Below are 18,027 nucleotides of genomic sequence, written 5' to 3'. Positions count from 1 at the left end.
CCCTTTGTTGTCAGTTGTCTTTGTGCATCCTTTGTTCAGAAAATAGTTGCCAATTTTCAAATCTGCCAATTCCTTCCATCTGCCCTCCTCATGGTCACTGAAAAGGTTAAAGAATTTGTGCTGCTGCTGGGAGGACCTAGTCCAGAACAAGAGAGAGATGTCAGGGGCATGAAGTGTAACAGAGCTTCAGATTCTGGGCTGGATGAAGAAAAAGAGCAAGCACCCAAGCTCTAAATATTGTTGATTTTCAATCTTCTGAGGGTGAAGCTCTGACAGAGGACTAAATTACTGAAGAAGATTCAGGATTTCCTCAGCACTCTTGGAAATAAAAGAGAAGAAGTGTTAGAACGTGAGAACTCTGAAATCCCTCATCAACTAAAACTTTTGATCAGTTTTGCAACTCTCTAAAGGGATGCTTATCTAGCCAGGCCAGGCCAGGATTGGACAGGCTTTTCTGATTGTTTGAGCTTCTTGATAATCACAGTTTCATTCCCTATTTTCCTAGAGTTCTTCTTAAATAGGGGATCCCCATCTGAGGAAAGGGAAATGGTGAGAGTAGACGGCCATTATTTCACGTAATTGACACGAGGATTGTCAAGGTGCGATATATACGCTAATAAGTTTTAACGCGAAAAAAAGGGGAAAAAAAGAAATGAATGAATCTTCGATTTGAGACAGAAACGGCCCGGGGAGCAGGAGAGGGAGAGAAAGCAAAGAGAATTATGTACGTCTATGTACACAGGCTCCTAAATATCTACACACAAAAAATGATTGATCAGGGAGAACGAATAGAAGGCTAGATTGATGTCCAGAAACAGAAGTCTGAGAAAAGGAGAGAAGGTATCCCGAATCACACATAAATATATATCTATATATCTTAGACATTCATATAAATCTTAAATTCATGCTAGTTCAGTCAATGTAACAAATCAGCCGTGCTGAGTAAGACCCTTTTAAGTCTAGCTGTGACATATAGAGTTCCCTGTTTGCTGTAGCAGACCTGTGCATGAAACCCTGTGGATAAATATATGCACCAAAACAGGTTTAAAGGGGATGGGGAAAAAAATGCAATAGAAACTTAAACAACACAATACATAACAAACAAAACAAAACACGGCTAGGAAACGTGCAAGAAAAATGTAAATAAAGATAAGAAAGATAACAGCTTAAGAAAATGGTACCTCATTCCCTTTGCCCGACTCATGGACATGCATAACCACAAACACATACACACATGCACACACACATGCACACATGCACACACACACACACACACACACATATATATATATATATATAAGTATATAATATATATCTATCTCTTCTCAACAAGCAAAAAGTGCATAGCAGCATATGCAATAACGATGAACACGCCCGAGAACACGCCCAGGCCGATAACATCGCGCCACAGGCCTAAGGTATTGAAGCCAAAGGCGCTTAGTATCGAGGCGCCGGGTACTTCGATGTCAAGGCCGTATTTGTGGTCGATCAGGGTGAGGTATGTTACTTCGTTGACGATGAGGCCTTCGAAACCGTAGTGGAAGATGGAGAGCTGGTGTCGAGGGATGTGGTTTTAGTGTTGAGAGCTAAATATAGGAGGATTTTCTTTTGGGGGGGGGAGGGGGAGGGACGGGATTCGGAAAATAGAACTTACAGTTTGAAGCCACAGTGCAGATTTCGGAATCGCATCGCGGTTGAGAAGGAGGCCGGCGAACAGTAGACTGAACAGCATCACTAAGCTACCAATCAGATTGGCGACGCTGCCGTCTCTGAAGATGATGCCAATGGTTAGGCAAATTCCGGCCGCGGCGAGGTTGAAGAGAACGAGAATGAGCATGAATTTGAGGAATTCGGGCCATGCTGGAATCAACCCGACCATAGGGTAGACGATGACGCCCATGAGGATTGGAGGGATGAGGCGGAGCGGGATGATGTCGAAGACAACCTTGGCGGTGAAATAGGTTATGGGTGAGTAATAGCCATTAGCACGCTCGCGGACGAAGAGTAATCGTTCGGTTGAGAATACATTTAGGCTGGTTAAGGTGCTGAAGCCGAAGAGGGCGAGGAGGAAGAAGAACAGACCAAGCCTATTTTGGAAGCCCTTTATGTCGTCTGTCAGGCCGTAGAAAAGGTATCCGGATAGCACCGCGAGCACGATGGCGATTGCATAGTGGGTGAGCATGAGCATGGGGTTGCGATATAGATTGCGCCAGGTGCGCTGGGAAAGGATGATGAATTGCCTCATGAGGCCAACTTTGGCGTATCCAGTCATCGATCTGTTTACCGACCCGTTGGAGTTCGGTTCCTGTCCCGCGCTCGCAGCGCCGTTTGCCTCTGCCGCGCTGTTTACGGCGGCATTGATCTCGTCACGTATAGATGCTGCGACGTTGGATTCGATGTAGCTGGAGACTAGATGATCAAGGTCGGAGCTGAATCCCGCTGCAGTCGGAGGGGGGTGATCTGGATCATCGAGGACTCGAAGGGTAACATTGTTTGGTTGGCGTGATCGTTGTTGGCCGCTTCCAGAAAGATTACTGGCCATGGTCTCTTCATCGTCAGTGCGTAAAGTAGATGGGGTATCCACTTCAGCCGCCCTCTTTCTTGTATAGAGCTGCCTGTCCTGTCGTTGCTTAAGTGATTGTCGACGTTTGCTCATGGGACGGAACCCCGACTCCTGAGCTCGGTCCGAGCCGCTATTGTCCATGGATGCGTTCGACACGCTTGCGATGGATTTGACCGCTCGTAGGCTGCTAGAAGTGGTTTTGGCAGCGTCATGGCTGACATCTAAACGGATTTCATCCTCATATCGGGAGTGATTGGTACTGGCATGCATGGTCAAGTCAACGAGATAATCGGCAATGTTAAAGCCAGGGGGGCAGGGATATCCGATATTGTCGAAGTATGGTTGACAGTTTGCGAATGGCCCAGAGTATACGGTCTTCCCTTCAGCCAGTAAGATCAATTGATCGAACAATGCCACGATATTCGAACGGGGCTGGTGGATGGTAAAGATGACGGTACGATTGAAGTTCTTAGCCAAGGTCACCAAGCACTCAACAACATTGAATGCGTTGTAAGCATCCTACAAAAAGTTAGTAATAAGTATACCAAACCAAGAACCATTGAAAGATAGCAGGAACGCACCAGGCCACTAGTAGGTTCATCCAGAAACAAAATACTGGGGCTCGTCACAAGTTCACATGCTATACCAACGCGTCTCTTTTCACCACCAGAGATCCCGCGCCCCTTTCCTTCCTCCGATCCGATTATTTGATCCTTGATGTGATATATCCCAAGCTGCTTCTCGACTTCGAAGACTTTCTGCTCCTTCGCAGCTCTACTCATATTCCGGGGCAACCTGAGCAGAGCGCTAGTTAAAATTGTCTCATGGACGGTGAGAGTGGGTAACATGGTATCCTCCTGATCAACGAATCCCATGACGTTACGATATTCATCGTCGTCGACCTTCTCGCCATTCACGTAGAAGACACCTTCCACAGTACCACGTTTGTTCTTTCTAGCAAGAATATCCAAGAATGTTGTTTTCCCAGCACCAGAGGCTCCCATGATGGCCATGATTTGGCCTGGATGGGCGGAACCCTGAATACCCGAAAGAATTTGCTTCCCGTTAAGATAATAGGCAACATTTTCAAAGTGTAGAGAGGCAGGGTTGTGGTCGGCCATAAGTTTTGCGCCTTCATCATCGGAATCGTCAAGAGGTAGGGCAATATAATCACGGTAGGCCGAGCGCCTAGACAAGTACCATATGCCCAAGATAACGGCTACGATAAAAAGCGAGCAGCCCGCAATGACGCCCGCAATAAGTGGGGTATTGATGGTTTTGACAGGCGCTTTATAACCTGGAAGATCAGTTTTGTACAAACACTCTCCCGAACGGCATTCTAAAAAGATAGCCCCATCGCCAAAGACATTCTTGATCATGTCATTCATAACTGGCTCCGAAAATTTGCTTCCGTCCTCGTCGCTACCTCCGCGGGTTGAAATGGATGTAAACGTAGCTGGTCCCTTGATCTCGTCCTTCAAAAAGTCGCTGAGATCAAGCGCGTTGCTCTGGCACAGCATCCTCTCAGGAATACATCGACAGTTTATTTTTTCGCAATTATACGTTGTTTTATTTTGGGAGTATGTGCTCTCCATGCCCCATGTACACGTATCCAAGTTGCAGTAGAACGATTCGACTTGGTCAACCCAGACTATATTGCGTGTTAGTGAGTGAGATATTCACGAAAGGAAGAACGGTACGATGTCCAAAGGGAGACGGATAAGGGAAAGACATACACTGGAAATTGCATGTATGGTCCTCCGCTTTACAAGAAAATGTTACCTCAGGCTTTTGGTCCCCAAGCATATCAACGATTTTGCGATTAGTCACCGCACACATCTGATAGTTCTCCTTCTGGGTAACGCCGTCTTTGTAGCACACGCCACCCTCGCCCTCTGGCATCAAAACATTGCAGACATCATCCGTTTTGCAAACATTACAGTTTACGCCCTCCCAGCCCTCTGTACAATTGCAGTATTTCTCCTTCCGAGGGGCTCTGTCTTTCCCATCCGGTAGGGAACCACATAGAGGAATAGTACAGTCATCCCCTCCAAATCCGGGAGGGCAATTGCATTTCCCGTTGTATTTATTGCAGGTTGCAAACTGGTGGCACTGGAAGGCTTCGAGCTCGCAGTTAAAACATGGAGGGCAGTCTTTTGGACGATCATCCAGAAAGGCAATTTCTGAGGAAAGGAGTACAGATGTATCCGAATAATTGGAAAAGGCGGAGGCGAGCCATGATGATGATGACGAGGCAATAATGGCGGCGTAGAGGAAGGAGGTTGCGAGCGAAGGGGATCGCATCGCGGATGGTTATACGAGGTCAAGGGAAGGCGGACGGTTGGCGCATATAAACAGAGACGAGGTGACGGCGGAGCAAAGGCCACACCAAGCGACAGTATAACCTTAAGTAGTTATTGGTAACAAGTGTAGAAGCATGGAGACGGAGTTGCGGAGTAGAAACCTAGTTCATCCGGGAGTGATAGGGGTGGCTGGAGCCTGGTCTCTAGTAGCTAGAATAGGCTCTTTATTTTCTTCTCGCTGCGAAACCCAAGCATCCACGTACAGGTTCGTGATGACAAGAGATTTTTATAGCGGCCTTGCTCGGAGATGCCAGACAGCAGCAACTCAAGGCTGTGGATCTGAAGTTGGAGTTGTTGTGGATGAGGGATGAGGCCGTTGTCTACATGACGTTGCCTCGGGGCCAGCAATTGGTTAGTCAGACCTTAGTCATCACTGCGCCAGGAGCGTTGCACTCACCGGGAACATCTCTCGCAGCTACTGCTCTGTACTATGTTATATCTACTCCGTATATATGCTTTGATGTTGATAGCTCCAATCACTTAATGCTCCGGGCCCGGTTATTGCGATTGTCGATATCCTGAGGCTGGGATCAGTAATTGGAGATGATGCCATGCGGCTCTACAACTAACTGCCAACAACAATAAGCTTCCAGCCCGGCAAATGCGTAAGATTTGTATCCTGGCCAGGAGTCACAGTGTAAAACAGGATACTGGTAAATAACTGGACAGCATACCCTTGATCTCGTCCCTGTATCTCCAATAAATGCGCCCTTTCTTGAACACACCGGCTGTGGTTGGGTAACGCCGGAGATGGACATTTTGTGGCCGAATCTTGGCATCGTCACAATTCCGAAACCGCTGTGGCCGTGCAGCTTATCCAACAAACGCCAATCCTGTACAACTCAATAAGCAACGAAAGGTCTGTTGCAGAATACGCCCATTCATCACGAATTTAGAGCTGCTCAACGGAAGGGCGTAGAGTGTAGGGCGGCGAAGGGCGAATGGGTTATGTGGGCTGTGGCTTGGTTGAGCAATTGAAGATACGAGACCGATTTACCCCGCCTAATATACATTCAGGACGAGAAGCAGGAATAGAGCAGAAGAAAAGGCTCGCGATACTACATTTACCCCTTTTCTATCCAGGAGATTAAATTGCGAACTATCACAATGGTAAAAATTACACCATTCGTCCTTGAGGATGTAAGTTCTCTCCCTTTGCCGTCCCGCTGGATATATAACCGCCCACCTCCCCCCCCCCTGCCCGGGGCCAACGATTCTATATGTCCCTCTCCCAGAGCTACTATATAGATATGCGACCAAGAAAACCGGCCAACTAACTCCCAACTTCCCTCCAGTACCTCAACGTCAACGGCCCCAAGGCTAAACACAACATCACTAGTTCTTGCGCCCTCCCCATCCCCTTCAGAGAGCTCAAACTACTCTCCGACAATCCATCCGCCTCCACCAACGACGAAAATGGTATCATATCCGCAGACCTCCTTTCCAGAAACATGGACTATGGCCCACCATGTGGCACAGAGAAGCTCCGCAACCGCCTAGCCGGTCTATACTCGGTCAAGCTCTCAACCACGCTCTCGGCAGAGAATGTACTCATAACACCAGGCGCATCGCTGGCGAATTTCCTGATATTCTACGGCCTGTGCAGTCGTGGTGATCATGTTATATGCCACTATCCTACGTATCAGCAGCTGTATACGCAGCCCGCTGCGTTGGGGGCGGAGGTTAGCTTGTGGAGGACGAAAGGGGAGGATAACTGGCGGCTAGATATTGACGCGTTGAAGGGCATGATTAAGGAAAATACCAAGTTTATTGTGATTAAGTACGTCAAATTGTTTGTTTGTTTTGGTTGTTGTTTTATTTTTTACGGGACTATATCACTAATTGATATCCAAAGCAATCCCCAAAATCCCACCGGCGCCATAATCCCACGCTCAACGCTCGAATCCATCATCGAAGTCGCGCGCGAACATTCTATAACCGTCATCAGCGACGAAGTCTACAGACCCCTCTTCCACTCCATCACACCTGCCGACCCGGAGTTCCCACCATCAATGATGTCCCTAGGCTACGAGAACGTGATCGTCTCCGGATCAATGTCCAAAGCCTCCTCCCTCTCCGGCGTCCGGGTCGGCTGGCTCGCTTCGCCCAACGTTGACTTGGTGCGGGCATGCGAGTCCTGGCGCCCTTACACGATGATCTCAGTAAGCCAGCTGGACCAGGAAATCGCCCACTACGCGTTGGACGAGGGGTGTTTGCATAACCTGCTCAAGCGCAATAATGGGCTCGCGCGGCATAATCTAGGGTTGTTAGAGGGGTTTATTGAGCAGCATCGGTGGGCGTGTGAGTGGGTGAAGCCTGTGGGTGGGACTGTGGCTTTTGTGAGGTTTTCAAAGATGGGGAAGCCAGTGGATGATGTGGAGTTTTGTGAGAAGTTGCTGGAGAAGGAAGGGGTGTTGGTTGTGCCGGGGAGTGTATGTTTTGGGAATGGGGTTGGGGATGGGGATGGGGATGTGAAGGATTATAGGGGTTATGTGAGGATTGGGTTTGTTATGGAGACACAGGCGTTGGAACGGGCGCTTGAAGGCTTGAAGGGGTTTTTGCAGGATGGGTTCGAGAATGTGTCTGTTAGCAAGTAAGGACATATAGTGTGGAATTGTTATGAGAGTGGTTAGTTATCTGGTAGATTCGATAAACGATCGTATGCCTCTCGCCATAGACGCCTTCATTCATTGAATAATGTTATTATTTATTGTAGTCCCTGAGCAAATACCATCACATTCGAGAATTTCCCCGCCACAAGGAACTTGGAAGGTCGACATGCTGCGAGCCCAGGTCCGGCTTTCCGAGCCGCTTAAGGCCCGCATTGTTGCTCTGTGATGCCTCGGTGCGGGGGATGCTGCGATAAGCTCGACTCGGTATTTCTTCTAAAAAGGCTAGTTATTTAGTTAAACTAATTGTTGTTAGTTTGAGCACAACGGAACAACAAATCCCTATAAAACCATCGTAGCCAGATTAAGAAGCCATTTCACCCTGGCCAATTGTCCGCATTCGGGCCGCACGTGAAGGAGACTGTCCTGCACATCCGTAGCAATTCTGTGTACATTAAATTTTGATAAGCAGCCGGACCCCATGGGGTCAGATGTAGGGCCAAGATGGAGGATAGTCCAGGGATTCCAGTAAGGCAACTACTGCGTATACAGCAAAAGGAGGTCCACGTGATGAGGAGGCTCGTTTCCAGGGTCGTATGTGTCCGATCGATCGGGCATGTTTCAACGACATCTCTTCATCATCTTCCTACTAGTCTTCATCTTCATCTTGAGATAATGTTTTGTAAAGTGAACTTGATAGCACGGGATGCTGCCAATTCGTGTCGAGGAGCCCTCATGGTCGCCAGCCAGCTGCCAATCGCCTAACTAGCGTTTAACTCCACCAGTTCTGAGCTCTTAGCTGACACTAACTGCTTGCTCGGTGTCATATGCAATTGCGCGTTGACAACTTGACATGGACAAACCGTGGGCAGGTTGCATCCCAAACAAGCTGCTGTGTAGCCTCCGTCCCGGCTCCCGCTCTCAACTTCACGCCGAGGTTGGCTTTTTGCTCCTTTTCGTGCGTTGGTTCATTTTCTGCACTATGTCGATGCTGCATAGAGTCGACCACTCCGCCCAATCTTGGGATCCTCTCCTCCTTGCGAGTTAGCGACAATCAAATCCTTTATTCCAAATCGCTGTGTCTGCTTTCCCATAGCGTCGTTGAACCTAGCGTGTAGGCTTCTCCTATAGAACCCACCCAAGAAAATACCCAGCTGTTCTGTCGCCAGTTAGTTTGGACCGGTGGCGCGGATTCACGAATGGAGGCGGAAAAGTAAATAATCACGCATCTGCCGTATCCGCTCAGCCCAACTACTAATGACCAGCAAACCTTCCCTTTATTTGCTTCTTTTGTTTTCCTTGCTTCTTCTGGTAACTTTTTTCTAACCTTATTTCTATTTCCTTTTTGTATTCCAATATCCCACCTCGACTTCTCAATCTCTCCGTTTCGTTTGTTCTATACTCTCCTACTACGCCTCAAATGGCTCTTGCAGGTACATATAATCTCCCCGCCATTCCTCCAGAGCGAGTGTTCAATAAATAATTCAGGTTGCCAACTAACGATGTCCAAACAGCGGTTCCATTATCCTTGGCTGTGCCAGCGGCCGCTGCGTCGGTTGCCTATCTGGACGCACGATGGGGCATCTCAGAGGACCTTAATGTGGTGTCCGCCCTCACCCGTTCCGCCCTCAATCGTATCCTAGCTGAGCGACGAGGCCAGTGCAATCTGTTCAATATCATGGAGAGGAACGCACTGGACAAGCGCACCACCAATAACCCCGCTGTCGTCTACGACGGGCAAACCTGGACCTTCCACGAATTATACACAACTTCCCTGCGCTACGGCACCTGGTTCAAAAAGACTTATGGCATCAAAACGGGTGATGTGGTGGCTATGGATTTTATGAACTCTGCTGCGTTCATCTTTATGTGGATGGGACTTTGGAGTATTGGCGCGACGCCGGCTTTTATCAATTATAACTTAGCCAAGGGTTCTTTGGAGCACTGTGTTATGGTGTCGACTGCCCGCATCCTATTTGTTGAGCGAGAGTTGCAAGAGGAATTTTTCCCACCGGAGCAGCTGGAGGTGTTTTCCAAGCCAGACTTCAGCGAAGGTGGCGCCGTCCAGGTGGTGTTCTATGATAAAGCGTTGGAGAGGGAAATCTTACTGACGCCAGCTGAGCGCGCTCCGAATTCGAGTCGGCCTGGGTCACTCGCAAGCGATACTGGTAAGTAGCTTAGCTTGCGCCAATACTTGGAGCCACGAGGGCTTTCTCCCTGTTCAGTGATATCTAACTTGCGACAGCCACTCTCATATATACCAGCGGCACGACGGGATTACCAAAGCCTGCCATTGTTAGCTGGCACAAATGCATCATGGGCGCCGGATTTGTTAGCAAATGGATGGGTTTGAAAAGGACAGATCGCGTTTACACAGTATGTGGCATTTCTGCTTTGGTCCCTATTATTGTGTTTCTATTATGCAAGATTCCTCCCGTACCTCTATATTCGTGTTTTTTTCTTCTATTTCTCTCTAGTGAGAATGTCCGGGCTAATACTTCCCAGTGCATGCCGCTTTACCACTCCACAGCTGCCATTCTAGGTTACCTAGCCTGCATGGTTTCAGGAACAACCATAATAATTGGCCGCAAGTTCTCCGCCAGCAATTTCTGGAAAGAGGTCCGCAACACCGAAGCAACTGTCGTTCAATATGTTGGCGAAACCCTCCGATACCTGCTCGCTACACCACGCGAAATCGACCCTGTCACCGGCGAGGATCTTGATGTCAAGAACAATGTGCGCATGCTCTACGGCAACGGCCTGCGGCCGGACGTGTGGAATCGCATTAAAGAGCGATTCAACGTGCCGATTATCTGTGAATTCTATGCTTCGACAGAGGGCAACTCTGGCAGCTGGAACAGATCCGGCAATGACTACACCGCAGGAGCCATCGGAAAGAACGGCCTACTTACCCAGCTGATAGCCGGCCGTACCGTGGCAGTCGTTGAGCTGGACTATGAAACTGAACAGCCACAGCGCGATCCTAAGACGGGTTTCTGCACGAAAGTCCCCAGAGGGGAGCCTGGCGAGTTACTCTTCGCTCTAAACGCTGACAACATCAAGTCGACCTTCCAGGGCTACTTCAACAACAAAGGCGCGACAGAGGGCAAGATATTGCGTGACGTGCTGAAGAAGGGGGACGCGTGGTTCCGGACCGGCGACGTCGTGCGCTGGGATCCTGAAGGCCGCTGGTATTTCTCTGACCGTATCGGCGACACCTTCCGCTGGCGCAGCGAGAACGTGTCCACAAACGAAGTCTCTGAAGTCCTCGGCAAGCACCCCGAGGTGCTCGAAGCGAACGTCTACGGTGTCGCAGTGCCGAACAACGACGGTCGTGCCGGTTGCGCTGCCATCGTCTTTCGTGAGCAGGCGACCGTTACCCCCGCACCAGGTTCTAAGCGCGAGAATGACGCATCGGAAATACCAATTCTGGAACCTTCACCTGCCGTACTGAACTCGTTGGCTAGTCTTGCGTCCGAGAACCTGCCCAAGTATGCCGTACCGCTATTTCTCAGGGTGACGAGAGAGATGCAGTCAACTGGCAATAATAAGCAGCAGAAACATGTGCTAAGGAAGGAAGGGGTGGATGTGGATTTGTTGAATAGAAAGGGGGTGGACGATCGGTTGTATTGGCTTAGAGAGGGGAAGTATGTGCCGTTCGGGAAAGCGGAGTGGGATACTGTGAAGGCGGGGAGAGTTAAGTTGTAGTAGATTCTTTTTTTTTCAGAGAGGGGAAGAGACGCTAACCACGATGATGATATCTGAATGATACTGCTGCTGTGTGAGGAATAGACAAGTGCTCAGCCTTGTGAACTCTGATTGTGTATAGTTTTCTTCGTTTTTTTTCCCCTTTGATTTCGGTCGTATTTGGTAATTCTGTTCTGGGTTTTTTTTTTTTTTTTTTTTTTTTTTTTTTTTTTTTTTTTTTTTTGTTATTCCCCTTTCCCTTTACCCTTTTCGCGCCCTATTTCGTCGCCTCTTCCTTAACTCTATTTTGCCATACTGTTTATGTGTACTCGATGGGGGAGAACGAAGGAGGATATACCCCTGGATTTTGAAAGACGACAGACAACATTGCGAATAAATGAATACCCCAATAGCAGAGTGTTGGGCCTTTGTATGGAGCAATACAATTGAATATGTATGTATGTTGCGGTATCTTAGCAGAGCTCTCCAGAGATCTTTTAATTCATTCCTTCATTTGCCTCGGATATCTAAGATAGTTGGTAGAGATAACTAAAAGTCTAGCTTTCAGACCGCTTCACGCAACACAATCCTCACCCGGAGAAAGCTTATGAGAAGGGATTGGAAGTGAGAAGTAGGAGTAAATGGCCAAAGAGATTACCTCAAATGCGGAATATACAGATACCGTCCTACTCCTTTTCCGCCTACTTGATCATAGTTGATATGCGGCGCTGACACATCGCCTCAAGGCCCAATTGCTCCCTACAGACTTCGTAGGCTTCCATCCAGGAGGAAAAACGTTACGCCGGCCAGAATGGGGAAGAGGTAACTAGTTATTAACATTATTACTGTGCATGCCCCTTCACGCCTCCAAGAAGGAAGCTGTCTGTACGTCAGGAGGGGGGGCTACCTTCTTCAGGGCTTCCAGATTTTCAGAACAGCGAATACGGGGAGGATAATTAGTACAGAAGGTATCCGAGGCCAGGCGAGGCGAGGCGAAGAAATCGGACAAACCCCATGGAGGAGGCATTTTGCTTAAAGAATGTTTGGTGGAGATGGAGAATTGGAGTGCATAGTAGAGTACAGCCCTACACTATACTCTGTAGTTAGCGGTTGAATGATTCTGAGCAAAAGCGGCGGCAGAAAGGACCCCATCCGCGTGTTGCTATTTAACTACCCGTGACTTGGCAACTTAAATTTATTTTGCGCGCGCATTTGTGAGTATTTAAGAGTCAATCGGAAATATTTACAAAAAAAGGACTGCACAAAATCGCTGAAACTCAGCACCTCATCACCTCCCTCCCTCCCCACCAATTGCAATCCCACAAGCTTCAATGGCTTCACCAAACCAACAAACCGCTTCCGGAGCGGTTGCTGGTAAACTCTGGGGTGGCCGGTTTACAGGTAAGCTGACATCACCTATAAACAATCCCCCCTTTTTCTTCCCTACTAGTCAAAGAGCACCAAACAGTTCGCCGCTATCCCTCTAACCTATATCAATTGCCCTCCCTCTAGGCGCCACCGACCCATTGATGGTTGCATACAACGAGTCCATATACTTCGACAAGGCGTTTTACGAACAGGACATAGCCGGCTCCATTGCCTTTGCGCGAGCAAATGTCGCAACTGGAATCCTTACCGAGGACGAGTTCAGGACCATTGAGACAGGGTTGAGGCAGGTGCGGGAGGAATGGCGGCAGGGCATCTTTAAAATTTTCCCCGGTGTCGATGAAGATATCCATACGGCGAACGAGCGCAGATTGGGGGAGATTATTGGCAAGGAGATTGCTGGGAAGCTTCATACGTAAGTGAGGGCTTACAGACAGGTTTTTGTGCTTTTCTTTTCCCTTGGTGCCCGTTCCACTTCCTAGATTGGTTCGACTGTTGTACGGCGTACGCGCGCCGCGGGCTCAACTAAATGGAGGTTTGGTCATAGAGGAAAATTTTGCTTAGAGAGCTGACAATGCTGTTCATTCAATCCAACAGAGGGCGTAGTCGAAATGACCAGGTCGCTACCGATTTGCGGCTCTGGCTTCGGGACGAGTTACGGGTGATCGAAACTTACCTTATCGACCTATTAAAGGTCATTGCGGAACGAGCAGAGAGTGATATCGAATATGTCATGCCCGGATACACCCACCTGCAGCGTGGACAGGTACTTACTTCCGCAACAAATGAATTCAAGAGAAAAGGGGTGTGGGGGGGAAGAGGAATTTACTGATTCTTTTCATCACAGCCAGTTCGATGGAGCCACTGGATGCTCAGTTACGGTACCTTTTTCATGAACGACCTAGAGCGCCTGCGCGAGGTGATAAAACACGTTAACCGGAGCCCCCTTGGCTGCGGAGCTTTGTCGGGAAATGCGTTTGGAATTGACCGGGAAGGTATGGCGAAAGAACTGGGCTTTGAGGGTCTGATCCACAACAGCATGTCCGCTGTTGGAGACCGGGATTTCATCTTAGAAACGATGCAATGGGGCTCTTCATTGATGTTGCACATTTCCCGTTGGAGCGAGGATCTTATTGTTTACGGCACGACTGAGTTTGGATTTGTCCGCCTGTCGGATGCCTACACCACCGGAAGCTCGTTGATGCCTCAGAAAAAGAATAGTATGTGTCCTCTCTCCCCTTTCCTCCAGTTTTCCTGTGAAAGTTTGACGGCGGGTCTAACAGCTGTTTAACAACGCAGGTGACTCCCTCGAGCTCCTACGAGGCAAATGCGGTAGAATATTTGGTGGCATGGCTGGTCTAATGATGACCATTAAGGGCCTTCCGTCTACATATAACAAGGACCTACAGGAGAGCGTAGAGCCGCTCCTCGAGCACGTCAAGACGCTGAAGGATAGCTTGCTTATCGCAACCCGCGTGCTATCCACCCTAACCGTTTTCCCCGAGAAAATGCACGAGGCCCTCACTCCCGATATGCTAGCTACCGATCTGGCAGAATATCTCGTGCGCAAAGGTAAAATTTAATTTAACTCTCTTTCAATCAACCAAGCCCCAAAAGCTATCCGAACCCAGCACCCTATCCCCATCTATACCTACCGGCAAGAAAACCTAACTAACTCACATGCAAATCAGGCCTGCCCTTCCGCGAAACGCACCACATCGCCGGCCGCGTCGTGGCCCTTGCAGAAAACGAAGGAATCCCCATGGACAAATTGACCCTCGCCCAGCTGCAGGCTGTTGACAACCGGTTCGGCGATGATGTGTTGGAAGTGTTTGATTACGAGCGATCTGTGGAGATGAAGGCTGCCATTGGGGGCACGAGCAGGTCTGCTGTTCTGGAGCAGATTGCGACGCTGCGAAAGGCGCTTGGTGGGACGGAGGTGTAGGGTAGCTAGGGCTTTGTTTTGTATGGGCTAGGTTGGGCTTTGGTATTAGGACGCTTTTGTTGGATTTTATATAGGGCTGATACAGAATAGGGATTGGTTTTCCTTTGACCTTGGTAAGTCTTAATACAGTAAATTACTATGGGATAAAGTACCCATCTCATATACGAAAGAAACTTTGTATCCAGGTACAAAAGAAAAATATAAATACTATTTCGGAGTTCGATAACTAACCATAGTAAGAATAGAGGGTAATGAGGTAACATAAAAGTATCTGAAAAATTCAATACTGTTGCTGCCAACAAGACCTAAATAACAACCACTGCTCCAATAATTTGCTCGTATCCATGACACCCCGAAAAAACAAGCGTCAGAATACACCCCCCCAACCGGCTGTAGATGGTGCAGATCCCACTATCCAGGCAACCCTGCACGGTGCCAATACTGTAATACAAGCATCCTTCGCAGATTTCCGGCGGTGATGTACTCCGTAGTCCAGGTGTACTCCGTGGGTGGTACCCTTATTATCTATTAGTTATCAATGATTAAGAAGAAAAAGAAAGAAGAGGAGTTGATCACGATAAGTTTCTCAGCCCCAGCAGGTTGCTACGCAAGATAAGTTAAACCTGGGATACAAATACATTGAATCCAGGACTATTCCAGGGGTTCTTCTTTCTCAAGTGACACTCTCCAGTCTCATAGATCTTCATTTCTTCTCGCCCGTGTATCTGTGTCCAACTGTACAGATTCCACGTGTAACGGGATGAGTGAGCGGGTGGTTAGTCCATGGTCCATGTAAGAATGTATGTAATGTACCTTGTATGTACAGTACATTAATGTAACGTACAGTACATACATACAGTACTGCAACACCGCCATCAGTATATATTCCGTAATGGCGCAAAGGCGGGGAGTTCATGTTGGTCCCATCAAAGAAGGAGGAAATGAATAACAATAGTCCATTTGGCATAGGAGGAAAGGGAGGCTTGGTAAAAAAAAGAAAAAGAAAAAAAAAGGATGAGGCGCATTCGCAATTAAATTTCTGGTCAAAGTGGGACGAAACTATAGCGTTGGGGATCTTCGTGAGTAAAAGTTAAGAGTCAAGGTAAATAACAGTGATAATATAATAATACTACTCACGATAACCATACTCAAACCAACCTACAGATTCCTACTTCTATAAACTTGAATGATCCGCACACTTCAAACAAGTATTTTATGCTCGACGGCATCATGTGTAGAAAGGGAATGCAATGAGGGCATGGCATTGCCTCCGTTCTTTGACGCGATGGGGTGGGGAGCATGGTTTGGTTGTGCACATTTCCAGGGATGAAACCGCCCAACCAGGTCAGGTCCAGTGAGATAGAGATCCCCATTTGAAATAGTGCTCAGGCCAAACAAGAGCCACCGGTGTGAAGGAAAGCGTGGGAATACGGAGTACTTCGAAGAGAAATATCCAATTTTTGGGGAGTGGGCTCTGTTCCCTATGCTATGGAGCTCCCATTTCTATATCGCCCCCAGATACCAGCTTCGGTCTCTCTCTCTCTCTCTCTCTAATCGTCTCATATGCCCAAGCACGTTTCTTCGGCAAAGATATAAGTGTTAAGGAGTGGGACTGGCACATGCGGGATACTACTATATGGGCACCTCTCTCGCTTCGAGAGCGATCCGACCACTTTAGGATTAGACCAGATGGAAATTGATCAACCCAATTTTCGTCAAGTAAACTTCACCCGATACCAATAACACCTGGGGGATGGTCTACCAGGTATGAAGAGACGAGCTATGAAAGGAAAATTATGGAAGACAATGTAGAAGTTGGAAGGAGATCCTGGAGCATACAGGGGAATTTCATCCGAGCAAGCTCTCATCATCTAGCTGTAGGGTTTTGATCTCAAAACCAAGAGGCTGGCTCGACTGCTTCTATTTTGTCAAGAAAACTCTTTTTCTTGGGCTAGACACAGCATCTGAGATGGGTTGTGAGGTCCATACCGAACATTGAAATAACAATGTAGCATCACCCATCGCTGGTGCGAGCCGCACGCAATCTAATAATAGACGGATCCTCCTGCAAGCACCTTTCGCAGTAATGGCCTTCCTTATATGGTTTAACGTCATAAATTAGTGTTCAGTAGTTAGTGGTTTATGCCCCGGTGTTTTCGTTAGTGCCGCCCTAATATTTTAGTGGCATTCTAACGTTCATTCTGGGGTGCCGCGTCTCTAAATATCCTCATATAATACGGAGTATAAGAAGCAAGCTTCTCATTCATTATTCTTATTCCATACGTACGCGATTTCTATACTCATTATTATCATTCTCTGATTCAATATGAACTTATTTGCTATTGCACCTGCAGCTGCCACAGCAGCGCCGAATCGTGGCATCTATGCCTATATAGGAAGGCCGTGTGTACTAAATATTTCATGCGACTTGGCGCTGCAGGATCCCTCAATTAAATAATCTCCGCCTGTCAGCGCTGACCAATGGTCATCTCCTAGTCAGTAACTAGTTGGTTAGTGCCCGGCCCCCATTCAACCCCCGGGTGTCCATCCATGGAATTCATACTACTCCGTACGGAGTACGGAGTATTCAATTCAATAATAATGAAGGTGCTGAAATTCAAGTGAGATAACATACTCCGTACTCCAGAGCCCTACAAGAACGTCTCAAAAGTGAGACATACGAAGCTAGCAGATGAACCACCTTAATAAAGAGAAGTTCTACCGTGCTAAGAAGCATGCCGTTTGACGCCACATGGAGCTTAGGATTATTTTCTGGCCACTCCAAGACTTGTTTTTTGTCTCCAACAACACCACTCCAAGTTCCCCGTGTGGCAAAACTGGGAAAAAATACTCCGTACTTCCGTATAACAATAATAGTTGTGCCCGTGTTCTCACCCGCCGCTGTTTCCCCAAAGGGGATAACAGAACTACATAGTTTGGAGGCGCATCCCTTGGTTATTTTCCCAGGAGAAAATACCCAGCTGTATTTTATGGTAATGTACTCCGAATACGGTAATACTCCGTAGATTCCTATTATTTCCAACATGGTACATGTATGTACTGTACATGTATCTCATGGAAGAGCAGGTCTCGGAGGTTCTGTTCCTCCCCTCCTTAATCAATGAGAGAAGATAGAAAAGCGGATATCCCTTCGGGCTGCCGGGTACTTCACATCAATATGTCACGCTTAAGATCTTTTATAGAACACTTCGTACAATTTGCACCTCAATAAGATCAATGGTGTTGTTTTCAACGCTTAAAGGCTCCTTTGCAAAAATTAACAGTTCGCCGCCTCATTGTAAGTAGACATTTCTTGACAGGACTTGTATGTCTCGGCTAGTGAACTGTGAAAACCGGGGAAAGGGAAATGAAAACACAGAGCAGACAGCCGCAACTGACACCGGAGCACTTGGTATTGAGCCCGAGAATATTCCCAAGGGCGCGCTGCGATGATAGTATTGGAGATACAAGATA

General features: G+C 47.9%; 4 protein-coding genes across 4 annotated transcripts; 3 read left to right on the top strand and 1 right to left on the bottom strand.

Annotated features, from left to right (window-relative positions):
* Positions 1-349: 349 nt before the first annotated feature.
* Positions 350-5,743, bottom strand: BDBG_07385 (ATP-binding cassette, subfamily G (WHITE), member 2). The gene is made up of 5 exons (XM_002622387.2): positions 5,324-5,743; positions 4,300-5,246; positions 3,145-4,214; positions 1,655-3,082; positions 350-1,552 (listed from the first exon to the last, which is right to left on the bottom strand). Exons 2-5 carry the CDS (start codon positions 4,865-4,867, stop codon positions 1,316-1,318), a joined length of 3,303 nt encoding a protein of 1,100 aa, XP_002622433.1. The 5' UTR covers positions 4,868-5,246; positions 5,324-5,743; the 3' UTR covers positions 350-1,315.
* On the top strand, positions 5,261-7,886 carry BDBG_07384 (uncharacterized protein). The gene is made up of 3 exons (XM_002622386.2): positions 5,261-6,066; positions 6,222-6,706; positions 6,782-7,886. Exons 1-3 carry the CDS (start codon positions 6,034-6,036, stop codon positions 7,521-7,523), a joined length of 1,260 nt encoding a protein of 419 aa, XP_002622432.1. The 5' UTR covers positions 5,261-6,033; the 3' UTR covers positions 7,524-7,886.
* A 68-nt stretch (positions 7,887-7,954) lies between these two features.
* Positions 7,955-11,440, top strand: BDBG_07383 (long-chain fatty acid transporter). The gene is made up of 4 exons (XM_002622385.2): positions 7,955-8,968; positions 9,050-9,703; positions 9,781-9,911; positions 10,041-11,440. The coding sequence occupies exons 1-4, from the start codon at positions 8,956-8,958 to the stop codon at positions 11,241-11,243; spliced, it is 2,001 nt and encodes a 666-aa protein (XP_002622431.1). The 5' UTR covers positions 7,955-8,955; the 3' UTR covers positions 11,244-11,440.
* A 26-nt stretch (positions 11,441-11,466) lies between these two features.
* Positions 11,467-15,241, top strand: BDBG_07382 (argininosuccinate lyase). The gene is made up of 7 exons (XM_002622384.2): positions 11,467-12,294; positions 12,367-12,623; positions 12,735-13,023; positions 13,206-13,374; positions 13,456-13,828; positions 13,908-14,180; positions 14,300-15,241. Exons 2-7 carry the CDS (start codon positions 12,554-12,556, stop codon positions 14,551-14,553), a joined length of 1,428 nt encoding a protein of 475 aa, XP_002622430.1. The 5' UTR covers positions 11,467-12,294; positions 12,367-12,553; the 3' UTR covers positions 14,554-15,241.
* Positions 15,242-18,027: the final 2,786 nt, after the last annotated feature.

This window comes from Blastomyces gilchristii (assembly GCF_000003855.2).
Source record: "Blastomyces gilchristii SLH14081 genomic scaffold supercont1.18, whole genome shotgun sequence".
Lineage (NCBI taxonomy): Eukaryota > Fungi > Ascomycota > Eurotiomycetes > Onygenales > Ajellomycetaceae > Blastomyces > Blastomyces gilchristii.
Note: the sequence above shows the minus strand (reverse complement) of the source record. Positions and strands in the feature narration are given on the sequence as shown.